At 34.4% G+C, this 19,111-nt stretch overlaps 1 protein-coding gene across 1 annotated transcript in view; it reads left to right on the forward strand.

The window, feature by feature from the left end:
* The window catches only part of BMP5 (bone morphogenetic protein 5), a 118,244-nt gene that overhangs the window by 65,015 nt on the left and 34,118 nt on the right, over nucleotides 1–19,111 (forward strand). Inside the window, exon 3 of the mRNA XM_030840979.2 lies at nucleotides 14,158–14,306. Coding sequence (XP_030696839.1) covers nucleotides 14,158–14,306 — 149 coding nt within the window. The remainder of the gene's footprint in view (nucleotides 1–14,157; nucleotides 14,307–19,111) is intronic.

Here is a 19,111-nt window from a genome sequence, read left to right on the forward strand (position 1 = left end):
CTCAGGCTGTAATGTTAATTTAACAAAACAGGAAACAAACTTTATTTACACATAATATACATAATTATGTTAGGATGAATTCATGTGGAAAACAGATTGGAAGGAAGCAGCAAGTGTTCATTGAAAGCTTGCAGGTAATTTTAAATTTTAATTTTCCCCCTTTTCTGTACTTTCTAAATTTTTATAGTGAAAATTACTTTTGTAATCAAAACAAGCATAAGCATAGTTGAGCAAGTGAAGGTAATGAAACAACAGTATGTTACATGTTTCTTTACCAAATAACCATCCAAACATTTCCAGGTAGAGAGGGGTAAAAATCAAAACTAAACTGAACAAAATAAAGGATTAAAAAAATAAGTTGCTCTTATTTTCTTCTTAAGCTACAAGAGGCATTTTTTTTCCCACAGCAAATGAAGATAAATAAATTTTTTTCTTTCCCCTGTTTTATGGAAAATATTCCTGCCAATTGGGAACCTTGACTTTAATTCTCTGAAATTGAAGAGGAAGGATTAAAGATACTTCATTTATATATCATGTGATCACAGTAAAATGGAAAGAATTTCAATTTGAGAAACACATTTTAACATCCAAATATTATTTGTTGAGTATTTGTGTTTTCATATAGTTATCAAATCAAGAACTAAAATGGATATATGAAAATAAACTTGTACCTCTAGACATTTTCAAGCCTAAAGTCACCTCTTCAAACTTGTCTTCAAACTTGTGGATTTTATTTATGTACTGTTTCTTTTTTAAAATTTTTTTATTGAACTATAGTTGATTTACAATGTTGTGTTAGTTTCAGGTATAATGCAAAGTGGTTCAGTTATACATACGTGTATATACATATATATTTTTTTCTTCTACATTCTCTTCCATTATAGGTTATTACAAGATATTGACTACAGTTCCCTGTGCTATGCAATAGGTCCTAGTTGGTTATCTATTTTATATATAGTAGTGTGTAATAGTGTTTTGAATTAAACTAAGAAACAATTGAAAAGTCAGTGCAGACTGTACTCTTTAAGGCAGTGCATTTGACAATGCAGACGTGTGTGTGTGTGTGTGTGTGTGTGTGTGTGTGTGTGTATAATTTCACATATTTAAAGCTCACTTCCCATAACATATCATCTAGGAGTTTCAAGGTGGGGATCCTTGAAGTAATTTAGACCGATGTTTTATAGATATGTTTTATATTCAAGACGCTCTCTGGTCTGTTAACCATCTCATCTAGAAATCCTTTGACAATGTTATGTGATCAAATATGAAAGAGACAGACCCATGATGTCATCTCTTTTTGCACTTATTTATCTTAGCAAGACCTAAAACTCTTAAAATTATATGTTTTATTCCTACTATCTCCCACCTCCCTGTTTATCCCTACTCATATGTCAATGCGTGCCATTTAAAAGTGTTCTGATATTTATCCAAATCTTTATTTTTCTTGGTAAAAACTTAATACACATCGTTTCACTCATTTAATCTTTTCACGTGAAGCTGACAGCCCCAAATTCTGTGTAGAAGGCATTTCTCTTCAGTCACCCCTCACGTATCTGGCATTATTGGGAAATGAGGTTTCCACATGATTGAATTTTCCAGATAATTCAGCTGAGTTGGACATGCTTTTCCTGAGCAACTTACATGTGGCCAGCACAGGGTACACAAGGAGAGTAAATAAGATCCTTACAGTTCATAGCCTGAGGCAGGGGTTGGGGTTAGCTTGCCACACACAGGCTTTAATAACTATAATGCAATGCGCTAAGCAGTATGATGTAAGTATGTACTACGTGTTGTACAAATGAATACAAAATACAAATGAAGGGGAAATTAATTCTTCACATGGAAGGCTGAGGGCCCTTGGGGAAAGCCACTAGGAGGAGTTCACCCTTGAGTTGGGCCTTTGAAGATGAGAAAGAACTTTTTTTTTTAAGTCTATTTCTTTGACTTTTTAAAATTGAAGTATAGTTGATTTAAAATGTGGTGTTAATTTCTGCTGTACAGCAAAGTGACTCAGTTTTATATAAATATATATATATATATATATGTATACACACATATTCTTCTCCATATCCTTTTCCATTATGGTTTATCATGGGATATTGAATATAGTTCACTGTGCTATACAGTAGGACCTTGTTGTTTATCCATCCTATATATGATAGTTTGCATCTGCTAACCCCAAACCCCCAGTCCTTCCTTCCCCCACCCCTCCTCAACCTTGGCCACCACAAGTCTATTCTCTATGACTTGAGTCTTTTTCTGTTTCATAGATTGGCTCATCTGTGTCATATTTTAGATTCTACACAAAAGTGATATCATATGGTATTTGTCTTTCTCTTTCTGACTTACTTCACTTAGTATGATATTCCCTAGTTTCATCCATATAGCTGCAAGTGGCATTATTTTGTTCTTTTTTATGGCTGAGTAATATTCCATTGTATATATGTACCACATCTTTTTTATCCATTCATCTGTCAGTGGACATTTATGTTGTTTCCATGTCTTGGTTATTGTGAATAGTGCTGCTATGAACATAGGTACACATGTACCTTTTTGAATTATAGTTTTATCTGGATATATGCTCAGGAGTGGAGAATATTGTAACTCTATTTTTACTTTTATGAGGAACTTCCATATTGCTTTCCACAGCGGCTGCACCAAGGTACATTCCCACCAACAGTGTAGGAGAACTTTCTATAATGACAGAGAGAGAAAGAGAGGCAGAGACAGAGAGGGCACCTAGGAGAAATATTCCTAAGCATTAAAATGTTTAAATGTGTAAAGAATTAAATAGTGAGAACAATGCTAGTAGTCCTACTACTAAGAAAAGCAGTCAGCACTTGCCCACTTAATGGGCACTCAACATGCATCTGGCACCGCGCTAAGTGCTTTCCTTGAATTAATTTTTTTCACAATATATACATTTATATATTCCCCAAAGAAAATATGCTGTGTAGAATTCAACCTTTTCCTAATGTTCTGCTATGAATATCAATTTCTGTGCTCCACTGCGAAAATATTTTAAGCCAGCCTGCTAGCTGTCATTTGTCATCTTCCCTGCTTGGATATATTTAGTTGAGCTGTCATCATTCAAGTCCACAGTCAGTTTCACATTGACATCATTTCCCCCCTCCTGCTTCTCTAAGATTTTTGATTCTTCTGTGGACATACTTCAGGATACCCATCGACAATTTCCACCGAGGGAGATTTCATGAGCTCTTGAGAGCTGCATAACTAACACTCAGACGGTCAGTGCCGACTGCTCTAGGTATATAGGAGAGCACACAAGCATGGCTTGTGTTTCTGCAGTGTGCAGGGATCAAGCTCTAGTTCAGGTTCTCAGCTGAGGGGATTCAGCCCCCAAGAGACATGTAGCAATGTCTGGAGGCATTTTTGGTTGTCCCAGTTGGCGAGGGTGGAGGGATGAAGGGCTACTGGCACCCAGTGGGTAGGTAGTGGAAGATGCTGCTAAACCTTCTGCCATGAACAGGACACACCCCTACCCAATAAAGAATGATCTGGTCCAAATTTTCCCTAGTGCTGAGGTTGAGAAATACTGCTCTAGTTGTAGATTTAAGTTATAAACCTAAATTATGGGAATAATTTATGCCATGAAGTCAATTTTTCTCCGACTATTTCATATTTGGGGTCGTAAGAGTCATAATATGGAAGAGATCTTAGGAACCTGAACTGGGTGTATCACTCATTCATTAGAGGGCATTAAAAGTGGTTGGACTATGTATGTAATAGTCTCACTTCTTTGCTTCTTGTTGAGTGAGGCGCTCTCCCGTGTGTGTGTGTGTGTGTGTGTGTGTGTGTATTCAGTAGCCCATGTTTAGATCTCTCTGCAAGGGAAAAATATGGAATGATATAGTGCCAGGAAACCTGCTAACATTATCAGTATCTTGGCAATTTAAAAAATTCCACAGAGGGAAAAGTTATTGAATTTTCATAGTGGGAATTCAACTTGTTTTCCCATTTTTTGCCATTCAATTCCATCTAATATTACTATTTTACCAGCTTGCATATGTGCCTTTTAAATGTAAATACAGCATTGAATTAGATATTCTGAAAATTGGTGTTCTGTGAGATTTACAGAAGCTTGTTATTTCACATTTGTTTTGGGAGAAAAAATAATTGCCATCTGAAAATATCAATCAGCTAACAAAGTCAAATTCTAACACTTTTAAACCTGAAATTGCACATGAGAGAAGATTTTGACATTATAAGCCCCAGAGAATATCATTGATTAATTTGCATCCATTGTTAATGTGCTCTGTTTTAGAGCTGTATGTCAGGTTTCTCAGATGGTGTGGTGTATTTATGTCAGATATCCAGAGAAAGATGTATGCTTTCTTCTTGGGTGGCCATCATTACATTTCTACTAGGCATGATAAGCTATTCAGAGACAAAAGGAGATGGAAAGAGGTGAAAACGTCTTACTAGTAGAAAGTTTGGGAAAAGTGTAGATATCTCTGTTCTCTGTAAGGTTCATGCCTCGTGGAAATAGAACAGTATTTTAACTTTTGCTCTGAAATGTATCTGTATATCTTCCAGACAACTTCCCAAAGCTTTTCTTGGCAAGATTTAGAGCTTCTTGGTTAGACAGTAGAATGTTTATGCTCCTGGTTAACTGTTTCTTCTCTCTCTCTCTCTCTCTAATGTCTATATATACATACATATGTATGCATACATATAATTGAAACCATAAAAATCTAAAGAATATTTCTCTTTCATTATCTTTTGTTGATTACATAAATAATTTTACTTCCTTTTTGAAATGTTTTCAACTTCATTTTTTGCCTCTAATGGAATTTAGGGACAAAAGGTCATTATGGGCTATATGTATCAATAAATGTTACTAAATTTAAAGAAAATGAATGAATCTCTATATCTAAAATTTATAAGTGCAGGTTACTAAAGAACTTTGACAGTAATGATTGCATAAATCACTTCTGACCCTAATTTTGTCATGAAGCATAAGATATACAACTTATTATATACATACTTACCTGTCATAAATGTGTTTTGGTAAGAAAACTGCAATTATAGCAATTTGCATAATATTTTTATTTGTGTAGTTTTTTTATCCCTGCAAGGGATTTATGAGGTAGATTTTATTTTAATCTTCATTTAAAAAATAAACAAAACCTCAGAAAGATGACTTAAAGGGCATAATAATTTTTTCTATTACTAAGCAAAGCCTAAGTACAGCAAGTCATTGTTGAAATTTAGCAGATACCAATTCCACCTATAATTACAATCTTTTCTTTATAAAGGTAAACTTATAATGAGACTTCTCAGAGGAGCCATGAGTTCTACACTTTCTGCTCAAGTAATAATATACCAATGAGAACTGTTTGTTAACCATATTTAGAAACAAGCAGAAGGATTTATTTGCCACAAGCCTATGAAACAATATCCTTGATAAAATAGATTTTTGCAAAAGATGAATGGGGGTCCCATCCAAGGACTCATCTGATGTATATTAGTTTACCTAATTCCCCCTGCTGAGAAGTGATTTCATCTATAAAGAAGTTTTCACAATACACATGAACTCCAAGGACACTGTCATAGAGAAGTAATCAAGCACAAGCTTATTTTGGAAGATTTTCTGTGTTGTCCACTCACATTTCTTATTGTGTTGAAATAGTATAAGATGTTCTATCTTTTAAATATGTATTTAAATGTGTCCTATAAATATTTGATGTTTCTTGTGTTTACTAAAAATCCCTCTATTTTACTGTCCTTGTTCCTACTATTCCACATTATTTCTATTCTCCATATCTTAGTGAAGTTCATATTATAAAACTTTGCTTTAAATACATCACTTTCTTATCTTTTATTCACCCCTCAACCTACTGCAGTTTGATAACTCCACTCTACTGATTATCCACCAACGTTCTCCTTGCTACCAAATCTTCTAGACACTTTTTTGTTCTTCCCATTCTTCTCAGTATTTGATATTGCTGACCACCTCCTATTTAATATGAAATATTTAATCTCTGAAAACTAGGGGAGTGTATTAGTTTCCTAGAGCTGCTGTAACAAATTACCACAAACTTGGATGGCTTAATACAACAGAAATTTATTCTCTCACACTTCCGGAGATTAGAAGTCCAAAATCAAAGCTTTGTTAAGACAATACTCCTTCCAAAACCTCTAGGGGGAGATTGTTTTTGGCTTCTTCCAGCTTCTGGTAGCTCCAAATATTCCTTGGCTTGGGTCAACATAAGTTCCATCTCTGCCTTTGTCTTCATATGGCTGTCTTCCTTCTGTGTCTCTTCTCCTTTTCTTATAAGGGCAGCAGTCATTCTGGATTAAGACCCATGCTAATGACCTCATCTTAACTTGATTACATGGTCACTCCTTGGCTCCACGTCTACCACCTTGTTTTAGGCTGGTAGCTCAGCTCAATCTTTCAGTACTCCAATCCAAAAACCAATTATCTTTCAGTGTAAAGAGGGCAGTTAAAGGATGGTTTGGGACTAAAAAGGGAGCTACAGTGATATAAGAGAAAGTGTTCTGAAAATGGAATATAGAAACCTGGGTTCTGGTCTTCCAACTGGGTGAGTGACCATGGGGAATAATTTGATTTCTCTTTAAGTTTTCTCATCAATCAAATAACAGTTTGGCACATAATTTATATCCCACTTAATTCTAGCATTCAGTGATTTATTTTGTTCACTTTCAGAGGTAGACTCCCAGGCATTCCTGGTTATAATTTTTATTTGGGGCTTATAATGAGAATACTTCATTAATTCTGTTATTCAGCTATGTAGAAAGTAGAAGGAGTTAACATTTCAAGCATCCAAAACCACATAGTATGTTACTAAGCATGTTTGTGTACCTGATTATAAGAAGGATCATGAAGAAGAATATGATACGATAGTATAAAAATATTTGGTTTACTCAAGTTAAAGATCAAAGAAATTAGAGGAGGAAATTGAATATTTATATAATTGGATGTGTTTATAGACATAGATATATAATGAATATGATAGTAGCAGTTAAATAGTAAAAAGATATAATCGTCTATTAATATAATTATTTTTACATATTTTAATCACATTATATAAAATTTCATTAATGTAGTCATATTCCTTGTTTCACTTTGAAAATATATATGTAGAGACTTTTTTTTGTTGTTTTCTTTGTGGTACATGGGCCTCTCACTGCTGTGGCCTCTCCCGTTGCGGAGCACAGGCTCCGGACGCGCAGGCTCAGCGGCCATGGCTCACGGGCTCAGCCGCTCTGTGGCATGTGGGATCTTCCCGGACTGGGGCACGAACCCACGTGCCCTGCATCGGCAGGCGGACTCTCAACCACTGCACCACCAGGGAAGCCCTATGTAGAGACTTTTTTCAAACTTTTCACATGCACGTTTGACATCATCACTATAGCCATATTTTGAATCATATATCACGATATTACAAAGTTCATCGTCTTCAGATTCATCTATGTTGTTATAAAAGTAGCATTTTTTTGAGTCTGTGTATAATGCTGTCATCAGATATATTATGTTAACAAAAGCACTAATTCACACATTTTTTTGTTGTTGTTAGTTCGTTTTTAAGTATTTTTTATTGAAGCATAATTGACATATAACTTTATATTAGTTTCAGGTATACAATATAATGATCCAATATCTGCATATATTGCAAAATGATCACTGCAGTTAACTTCTGTCACCATACCTAGTTAGAAATTTTCTTTCTTGTAATTAGAACTTTAAAGACCTACTCTCTCAGCAACTTTCAAAATATGTAATACAGTATTATTAACTATAGACATTTACCATGCTGTACATTACAGTCCCATGAATTATTTATTTTATAACTGGAAGTTTACACCTCTGGACCTATTTCACCCATTTCTTTCACTCCCACTCCCTGCCTCTGGTACCACTAATCTATGTGCTTGGGCTTTGTTTGTTTGTTGTTTTTGTTTTGTTTTATTTTAGATTCCACATATAAGTGATAGTGTTTGTCTTTCTCCATCCGGCTTATTTCAATTATTATAATGCCTCAAGGTCCACTCATGTCACAAATGGCAAGATTTCATTCTTTTTATGGCAGAATAATATTCTATTGTGTGTGTGTATATATATATATATATATATATATATATGCCACATTTTCTGTACCCATTCATCTGTTGATGGACACTTAGGTAGTCTCCATATCTTGGCTATTGTAAATAATATTGCAATGAACATGGGGATGTGTATATCTTTTTGAGTTAGTGTTTTCATTTTCTTCAATAAATAACCATAATTACTGGCCCAAATGATAGTTGTTTTTTTTTTTCAATTTTTCGAGGTGCCTCCATACAGTTTTCTGTAGTGACTGCATCAACTTCCATTCCCACCAACAGTGCACAAGTGTTCCTTTTCCTCTATATACTCACCAACACCTGTTATTTCTTGTCTTTTTAATACATAATAGTCATTCTAACAGGTATGAAGTTATATCTCATTGTGGTTTTGATTTGCATTTCCCTGATGATTAGTGATGTTCAGCATCTTTTCATGTACTTGTCCATCTGTATGTCTTTGCCCATTTTTAAATAGATTTTTTTTTTTTTGCTATTGAGTTGTATAAGTTCTTTATATATTTTGGATAATAACTCCTTATCAGATATATGATTTGCAAATATTTTCTCCCATTCCACAGGTTGCCTTTTCATTTTGTTGATGGTTTCCTTTGCTGTGCAAAAGCGTTTTAATTTGATGTTGCTCCACTTGTTTATTTTTGCTTTTGTCACTTTTGCTTTTGGTGTCAGAGCCAAAAAAAAATCATTGCAAAGACCAATATCAAGGAGCTTACTGGCTATGTTTTCTTCTAGGAGTTTTATGGTTTTACATTCAAATCTTTAATTCATTTTAAGTTAAGGTTGTGTATGGTGTAAGATAACAGTCCTGTTTCATTCTTTTGCATGTAGCTGTCCAGTTTTCACAACACTTTGTTGAAGAGACTGCCTTTCCACGTTGTATATTCTTGGTTCTTTCATTGTAAATTAATTAACCCATATATGTGGGTTTATTTCTTGGCTCTTTATACTGCCCCATTGATCTATGTGTCTGTTTCTGTGCCAATATCAAATTCTTTTGATTAGTATAACTTTGTAAGTGTGATGCCTCTAGTTTTGTTCTTCTTTCTCCAGATTGCTTTGGTTATTTGGGTCTTTGTGTTTCTGTACAAATTTTAGGATTGTATGTTCTATTTCTGGGAAAAATGTCTGACATCCTAGGTAAAGATTCAACTAAAATTTCCTCTCTTCCAGATAGATCTTCAGATTATATTACATTTGGTCTTCACAAAATCTCTTAAGGCAGTGATTATCATACTATCTTTTAGGCATGGGGAAACAGAGGCTGAGGAATTCCTTTATTGTTCAAGCTCTATCTGGTCCCCAAATTCTAGTTTATTTTGTTACAATACACTTTATTTCTTCCAGTGTCATAGTCTTAGATATGTAAGACTCTTTATTTTTAAAAGAGTGGTAAGAATGATGATAACTCAAATTTTGCTAAATGTGGCTCCTGCTGCTCAGTCTTTAGTGAAGTTCCTACACTTTTCGTATTTTGACGCTCTCAAGGCATGTATACAAAACCCTTTCCTCTCTCAGTAAAATAAAAAGCACCCTTGCAAAGCAGTATCTTCAACCCTACCAATTTCCCATGAAAACATATGTTTAAACCTCTGGTCATGATTGAAGTAAGATATGTTCACATGTATTTGTATTGAATTCTAACTGTATCTACATATCTACATATTATTTTTTGCCTGTGATTAATTGTATTCAGTATATCTATATATTTCATATCCAATAAATCTGAGTGATGCAAATCCTTTATCTGTTCAATATGACTCTGTATTTAACAACTGCATGATAGATTCATTTAACTGTATGAGAAATTATTATGCTGATCTGTATCATACTCAAGACAAAGGTTCAAATTCTATCTGAAAAAGAAAAATACAAATTTTCATTATTATGAGTTATTTTGATCAATATAAATTGACTTTCACGTATTAGTCTTTGAAAACATTTCAATGTGGGCAATTGCTATAATGTCTATAAACACAGAATGTTCACATCCAGGATTATTCTTGCCTTTAAAAAATATTTTAAAATAGTATTATGGGTTGAACCATGTTCCTCTCTCTCCCCTATCCATATATTGAAGTCCTGGCCTCCAGTATCTCAGAATGTGATCTTATTTGGAAACAGACTCTTTAGTGAGGTAACTCAATTAAAATGAGGGTGAGTATTAATCCAATATGACTGGTGTCCTTATAAAAATGGGAAATTTGGATGCAATGATGTACACATAGGGAAAGTGATATGAAGATGCAGGGAGGAAACAGCCATCTACAAGCCAACGCGATTCTTCCCTCACAGCCCTCAACAGAACCAACCCTGCCAACACCTTGAGTTTGGACATCCAGCCTCCAGAACTGTGAGACAATAAATTTCTACTGTTTCAGCCACTCAGGCTCTGGTACTTTGTTATGGCAGCCTTAGGATACTAAAACAGTAACATTCTGAAATGCTTGCATACGTCCATGTAGGTGGACTTTATTTCCTTTACTAGAATACAGATTTTAATTTTAGTTTCATTACTGTAATTGTACATCATATAAAATAATTATATTATGGATTTATTTCTGCTACAAATGAATATATTTTTCTACATATATATTTTCTTTGTACTGCATTCCTTTTAAATACATTAATATTTTAAATTTTCTTTTATTAGATGTTGTAAGAATTTCTTAAAAAAATGGTAAAAGTGTTAAGGCAAGGCAACTTTAACAAGTTTATTTTATACTGCTTATAGGATATATTTAGTATATTCTGCTACTTCCAGGGAGGTAAGTTCTCTTCTTTAGTGGAATAATTTTATACTTCCAAAGAAATCATGTCTCGATTTCTACAGAATGGATAGGAATTTATTTTTAAGATGCTGTTATGAAAGTTGCTACATGAATGAAAATTACAAAATTATTACCATTGTGCTTATTAAAAATAGACTTGAGGACTTCCCTGGTGGCACAGTGGTTAAGAATCCACCTGTCAATGCAGGGGACATGGGTTCAATCCCTGGTCCGGGAAAATTGCACATACTATAGAGTAACTAAGCCCGTGAGCCACAACTACTGAGTCTGCACTCTAGAGCTCGTGAGCCATAAACCCATGTGCCAAAACTACTGAAGCCTGCATGCCCGAGGGCCCACGTGCTGCAACTACTGAGCCCGTGTGCTGCAACTACTGAAGCCCGTGTGCCTCGAGCCCGTGCTCCACAAGAGAAGCCACTGCAATGAGAAGCCACGTACCTTGACGAAGAGTAGACCCTGTTCGTCCCAACTAGAGAAAGCCCGCACACAGCAACAAAAACCCAATACAGCCAAAAAATAAATTAAAAAAAAAATAAATAGACTTGACTCTCCTAAAGCATATTCTCTTGTCTGTAGGTAGTGCAGAAGAGCTCTTTACACAAAAGGAAAGAGGAGAAATTAAAGAATAGAAGTTAACAGTCAAAAATAAAATAGTTTTGCTCAAGAATAGGAATCCATGAAGCTTATGAAGACAACCGATCATTCATAACTTTTCAGAGGTGAACTAGAAATATATGGATTTTTTCAAATCATACTGTTGGCCTAGGTTTATCTTCCAATGAATTAGATTTGCATCACTGAAATTCAGGTATTTAGGGTTTGCTTGGGTCTGTTGGCTGATGCTTTTTCTAAATATATTCATTAAAACTGAAACTGTTTTCCTCATAGACATGCTTAGCAGTGTTGAGACTTGAATATGAATAGTTAGAGAAATTTTTTTTCTGGAAAAGTAGCACAATTTAAAAATAATAGAAAATACACCTAAATAACTACATAAAGATATTTGTTAACTAGTTGAAATTGATCTCAGAATTTACCTCTTTGTTCTTTTTTGTTTTTCAAATGTTTATTTATATCACACCAAGGGATGGCATTTTATGCTTTGCAGAGTTTATTAGAACATCTTTACCATATTTCAAATGAAAGCAGGCTTTGAAAGCAGGGTAGCACTTGTGTATTTTCCAAGCTACAAGGTGAATTTTTCTTCTGTTTAAGAAGCTGATAACGTGATTAAGTTATTTTCAAGATTACAGTCTCAAAGACACTTTTTAAATATTTCAAAAATTTAAGAATAATCCGTATTTTCTTAGATTCTGTTTATTTGGTAGGTTTTCCAATTTAGGAGGAAGAGGGAGAATTTGATTTACATTCCACACACTGTGAAAATAATGGGTCCTTAAAATTCAAGTGGAATGAATTAATCTTTTCATTGAATTGTAGTATATGCCTGTCGTATGTCTGCGGTGACTCAAACTGATTCCTATATTGGATGTGAAAAAGTGTCTGTAACCCTCCTTTTGTAATCACTATGATTAAAATTGTGAAGGAGAATTAAAGCTGCATATTTTGGTGTACGGTAGCTGGACAATATAATTGATCATAAAACATTAATTTTAAGTTCTCTAGGTTAATGGAAGAATGGTATAAATCAAGTTTAATTAAAGAAATGGAGAGGTACCTTCTAAAATATTGACTGATATTCTTTACTTCTGCTATAGTTCAGTTTTCAATTATAGATTTTTTTCTAAGAAAATAATAAATATGCATGATTTGATTTTATCCAAAATTAGTTTTTTACATTTTGTAATCCACCTTTAAAGTGACTTCTAAGATACAGATAGATGGAAAATACAGTAGAATAGTATTTAACATAGCTTATTATGACAAAGCTCTGATCTTCCTCATATGAATAATATGCTGTCAGATTCAGCACAATCATAAAATGCATAATAGTGTATTTCTATTCTACTTTGATGGAGTTCCATTGTTTTTACCATCAACCTATCTGAGCCTTAATTTCATCAATATAAAAATCTATTGTAAAGATTAAATGTCACATAGAGAACAGGCCTGTGGTTGCCAAGGGAGAGGGGTGTGGGGGGGGGGAATGGATTGGGAGTTTGGGATTAGCAGATGCAAACTATTATATATAGAATGGATAAACAACAAAGTCCTACTGTATAACACAGGGAACTATATTCAATATCCTGTGATAAACTATAATGGAAAAGAATATGAAAAAGGATGTGTATACATATATGTATAACTGAATCATGTTTTTGTACAGCAGAAATTAACACAACACTGTAAATCAACTATACTTCAATAAAACAAATTAAAATAATGACTAAACATCAAAAAGATGTAGCACTTAGCTCAGAAGCTGCCTGTAGTAAGGATATAATAAATAAAATAATTCATTATAGTTTGACAAATACTCATACATTTGTAAATTTAATACTAAAGTTAAGATTGATAAATGTTAATAACAGTAACACTGTGGAGATTATCCTAAAACATACAAGTTTATATGCATAGGTACTACTGTCCCCAGGGGACTTGTGCACAAAGAAAGTGTTAAAGTGAGTCAGGGAAGAGCCATAGCTCAATCTACGGGATTTCTCCCTTAATCCAGTGGTATACTTGGTGACCCTCTCTTGGCCTCTGGGATCCATAAAATAATTAATTATAAAATAAAAATAGAAAATGAAATAAAAATGAAAAATATATGTAATAAAAATGGAAAAAAGTATAATGAAAGTGGTAAACAAAAGGAAAACTCCCTCTAAAACAGAGGCTTGCATCACAGCCTGCCTGCCCTCCATCTCCTTGGAGAATCCACATCCGTCCAGACTGGAGCAGCTACTTTCACTTCTGTCTCTATTCAGTTTAACCCTTGCTTGTGTACTTGCCAGTGTACTGCTACTTATAGGTAATGGTTTGGGAAAACACTGATTATCAGGGACGAAACCAAGACCACTAAGTCCCTTTGTAAAGGAAACTTGACAGTGAAGAGCAGGCAAATGGAAATTACTGTCAGATATTCCTAATCTGCACCAGGTTTGGGCTGAGATTCCAGCAATAAAAGGTTCTGTATCTTATTACTCATCACTTGAGTCCTTTGTTCCTCTTATCCTTTAATGAACTCCTGTTATTGTAAGAATGCTTTTGCAGTGTTTTCACTTAAGTGTAGGAAATGATGATCTTCATTCAAACCTGTAACTCTTTTTTGCTGTTCTCTTTCTTCTTTTAGGGATGCAGATCTGTTCTTGTTAGACACAAGAAAGGCCCAAGCTCTAGATGTGGGTTGGCTTGTCTTTGATATCACTGTGACCAGCAATCATTGGGTGATTAATCCACAGAACAATTTGGGCTTACAACTCTGTGCAGAAACAGGAGATGGTAAGCACTGAATTTCATAAATTTTGGGGAGTTCTGGTTTGGACACATTGAGAGTTACAGCTTTTTGTGGGATTTAACCAATGTATATTTTATACACACAATGTGCAAAGTGGTGCATTCTATAAGATAGGGCAATATATTGATTAGTTAACTTATTTATAAACACATTACCGAACACACGTTTATTGTCAGGCTCTGCAGTGGGTGTGGGGGGTAAAGAATTAAGTTCTGTTCCTGCTCTTGCAGTTTTTAGTCTTGTGTTGAAGACATGTATGCAAACAAGTAGAACAACTGTGATATAACAATACCAAAAGAAAGCGATGTATAAAATGCTATGGATCTATGTCTTGATTTTGTGGTGGTTACACAACTATATAATCTGTAAAAATGTATAGAACTGTACACTAAAGAAGAATGGATATTACCATATTCAAAGTATGTCTCAAAAACCTGTTTTATAAAAAGAAATATATATCAAAATAGATGATAGGGAAACAGACAAAGGACCTACCATAATACAGAGGAGGATGGGGATGGAACAAAAGAGTCATAAAAAAACTGCAGAAAATGATACTGAGTTAGGTCTTAACATATTATAATATTTGGTCAAAGTCAACAGCTCCAGAATCACTTCTGGGAGGGATCTGTTGACTGAAAAAAAAAAAAAAAGCACAACCTAAAAGTTGAGAGTTATATTTTACTTGGTGGACAAAACTGGGGACTTAAGCCCAGGACACAGCCTCTCAGATAGCTCTAAAGGAGAGCTCCAAAGAGGTAGGGGAGGAGCCAGGATATACAGGAGTTTTTACAACAAAGACCAGGTAGTCAGAACATCAAAAGATTATTGTTAATTAAAGAAAACCAGGCATCTCAAGTTAAGAAATTTATATATGGGAAGATGCAAGAGTCTGAAATCATTCCTTTGATATGCATCTCAGCTGTCTGGGGTCAGTATCATGTGCTTTCTCATCCTGAGTCTCCTCAGGGTGCACCATCAGGGGGCAGCTGCAGTGGCTGATGGTTTGATGGTGGGCATCCTGTTTCCACTCCAACTTCCCTCAGGGCTCACCATTGGGGTGGCTGCAGCTTGTTGGCTGCAACATCCTTTGTTTACTGATATGGCAGGTGTCATTCTTAGTCCACAGGTCTATAGGAAATCTTTTTTGAGAAGCTCCAGATGTTATTCTTATGCTCAGAAATGCTCACCGAGTAGCGATGTGCTGTGTGCTTGACTTGATGCTGGAGATAAAATAGTGAGCAAGTACAGAGATGGCTTCACGAGGCTTGCAGTTGAGTGAGGCATGAGGTAGTCAGCACATAATATTATTGAATGCACTTCGCTACACACTAAGAGTCCAATGGACTCTGAGTGCAGAACAGTGAGCAAATTCGAGCTACAGTCTTTTAAAGATCAGGAAGCTGTATCTAGGGGAAGAAATTGGAGGGCCCTATACTATTTAGTTCTAACTTGCTTTCAAGTCATCCTTTTCTCTCTGAGAACTACTTTATATTTTGTTTATCCTTTTCCTTTGATTGATTTCTCTTATATTTTAGGGGTAATTTTACTTTAAATGACATATTATTTATGTGATTTTTTGGAGCCTAAAATAAACTAACATTTCACTTCTTTCAAAGTTTTCCAAATTCTTTTTTTAAAAGTTAGGTTTGAGATACACAGCCTTTTGTTGCTCTTCTTTGGTTCTTTAATATTGTCTGATATGAAAATATTAAAATGATTAAATATGCTAGACAAGCTGGCCTTTTGTATTTAAGCCAGAGCAGACAGATCACTTTTTATTTGCAACAATGGAATCTGAATATGCTTACTTCTCAGCAAAAGTAATTGGAAGTCATGAAAAAATGAAACTCAGGAAAGTCTCCTTTCAAATTCATTTGTTGACTATTATTCATTTATTCATTTGTTCGACATAAAATCTTCGAGCGTCTATTCATGCAAGACAAAGTGTTAAGGAGACAATGACCTGGGAGACAGACAAATATAGCTACTTAAGAAAGACTAAAGTGCCCTAAATCCTAAAAATAGTGATATAATCAAGACACTATAGGAAACGTAAGGAGATGGTTAAGTCCAAATGGAGCCAAAGAACTGTGGTCCATGTAACTTCTGGGCTAGGTCAGCTGGGTAAGATTTCAAGAAATGAAGATGAGGAGGGAGAGGGTGTGGTGGTGAGAAAGGAGGAGAGAGGTAGTTCCTGGATGAGGAAACAATGTGAGTAAATACATAGAATGGCAAAAAGGCATGGTGTTGTCTAGAACATTCTGCAGTCCAGATTTGGCTAGAACAGCTTTCATGTATAAATATGATTGCAGATGCTATTAGGAAAGTGATTTGGAGACAAATGATGGAAGGCACATGACATCTAATTTATGTGTATATTCTTGTAACTTGACCACAGGTCATTAAAGAACTAGACTTGCTGCTTTAATCAATCAGAGTAACACTTTCATGATTACATATTTGAATGAATATCCATTTCATAAGGTCATGGATGTGTATTTCTGGTTCACAATGGTACCCTTGGTACTTGGCACCGTGCAGGTTGTAGGTATTAAAAACATGTTTTGAATGATTGTTGAATGAGTTTGTGACTTAAAAGGCTCTTATGGACCACCTGTCATTGAACATGTTACTCCTTTTTTTTTTAATTGATAGTGGATTTACAATGTTGTGTTAGTTTCTGGTGTTCAGTAAAGTGATTCAGTTATATATATATATATATATATATATATATATATACTTTTTCATATTCTTTTCCATTATGGTTTATTACAGGATATAGAATATAGTTCCCTGTGCTATACAGCAGGATCTTGTTGTTTATCTATTTTACATATATGAACATGTTACTTTTTTTTTTTTTTTTTTTGCGGTACGCGGGCCTCTCACTGTTGTGGCCTCTCCCGTTGCGGAGCACAGGCTCCGGACACGCAGGCTCAGTGGCCATGGCTCACGGGCCCAGCCACTCCGCGGCATGTGGGATCCTCCCGGACCAGTGCACGAACCCGTGTCCCCTGCATCGGCAGGCAGACTCTCAACCACTGTGCCACCAGGGAAGCCCGAACATGTTACTCTTAAGAAGACATTCCAAACTGTAAATTGGGGTGATTATTAACCAAACCAATTTGGTGTAACACTGAATTTTATACCACAAACCATGGTACAGATTAAAATCGTTTCAATCATAAGGTGAGGAGAAAGTCAGTGATATAAGTTATTAAATTTTGTTTATCTTGCTTCCACAAAGAAAAAATAGCTAAGAGATCTAAATATATTTGGAAATCAAAAGACTGTTGAAATCAAAAGTAACATCATGATTCCTCAGAGGACCTGTGGAAAGTACGTCAGTTTGTAAAATATTCTTTTTAGAAATTTGATAAGTGAACTGCCATGGATTTGGCAGGAGAGTTTAAGGATAGTCTATTGATTTTTTTCATGCAGACTAGATAATTCTCTGAGTTCCAAATGTCTGTTTCAGCTAAATAAAGCAAACATATGAGCAAGCAAATGGAAAGGAAACATTGCTGCTTCTTAACGGCAAAATCTAGAAATTCCATACAAGTGGTTGTATCCAATTGTGCTAAATCAGTTTCAGAATTTTCTAACACTCCCTCATGGTGGTTAATAACCCTCTATGATAAAATAGGTACTCTTTTTTTAGCAGCAAATGAGTAGATTTAGGTCTGTCTTATAATTTAAGATGTTCAGTTCCCTAAATTATAAACATACATTAATTACCTGGCTTGTTAGATCCTTATTAAAATTGTTAATAAAACTACAGTAATTGGTATCATATCCTATATATATATTTATATCCTATATATATATCTACTATACATATGTCCTATATATATATATATATATACACATACACAGACTTTATTACCCAGATAGCAATTTAATCTAGCTTTTAAGACTTGGGTTTTCTCCCCAAACAGTGTAATTTTCCATTGTTTGATGCTTTATATAGTTTAAACCTTCCAAGTAAATTAATTCATTTTTTTCAAATTTGGGTTTATAGAATAATTTAGAGATGGAAAAACAAAGATAGTATTTTTGGGATCATTAGAATGTCTTTTTAAAAACCCTATGTTTTCAGACATTTTAGGTTTGGCAATACTCAGAGTAAATTTTGCCAATGACTTTTTCCTTTCTATTCAAACCCACTTATATGTCAAGGAAAATTCAATCCGTATGTTTCTGATTCATTTGTATTCAAGTCATCAAAATGTTGTTTTGTCAGAGTATTGTTCAATGTCCAAGAAACAGTATAAGTTTCTTTTTTAATAAGACTCTAAAATCCGTTTTTCTTTGGACAAAGTTGTGGCGTAATTTCCAAGCGTATCAAGGTAAAAATTCAGATTTAAAGTCAGAGATTTCAAAGTTTCACTAAATTTTGTAGCCAAATCAAGAAAGAAAAAAAGATTTCAGAGGTATGAAACTATCAAATTAAATTCATTATCATTAATGCTTAAATATAATATAAAGAAATTTATAGTTATTGTTATAACTTAGAGTTTAAGGTTTTGATACTTAATTTAAATAAAGAGAATAAAGGAATAGAATTGATCCCTCCATTTTGGAAATATAAATTCTAAGAGAAATCGTTAGGAAAACTAGATTCAAATCTTGGCTCTGACAAAATACTTTACATTTTAGCCATAGCGTTAATTAAATGAGTGTAATGGTAATTACCTTCCAAGGACAGTGTGAGACTATATTAAGCAATAGTACCCGGAACATGGTGAGACAGGAATAAAGGTGTTTGAGTTGAACTGAAAGAGAA

Source organism: Globicephala melas, chromosome 11 (genome assembly GCF_963455315.2).
Source record: "Globicephala melas chromosome 11, mGloMel1.2, whole genome shotgun sequence".
In the NCBI taxonomy this organism is placed as follows: Eukaryota; Metazoa; Chordata; class Mammalia; order Artiodactyla; family Delphinidae; genus Globicephala; species Globicephala melas.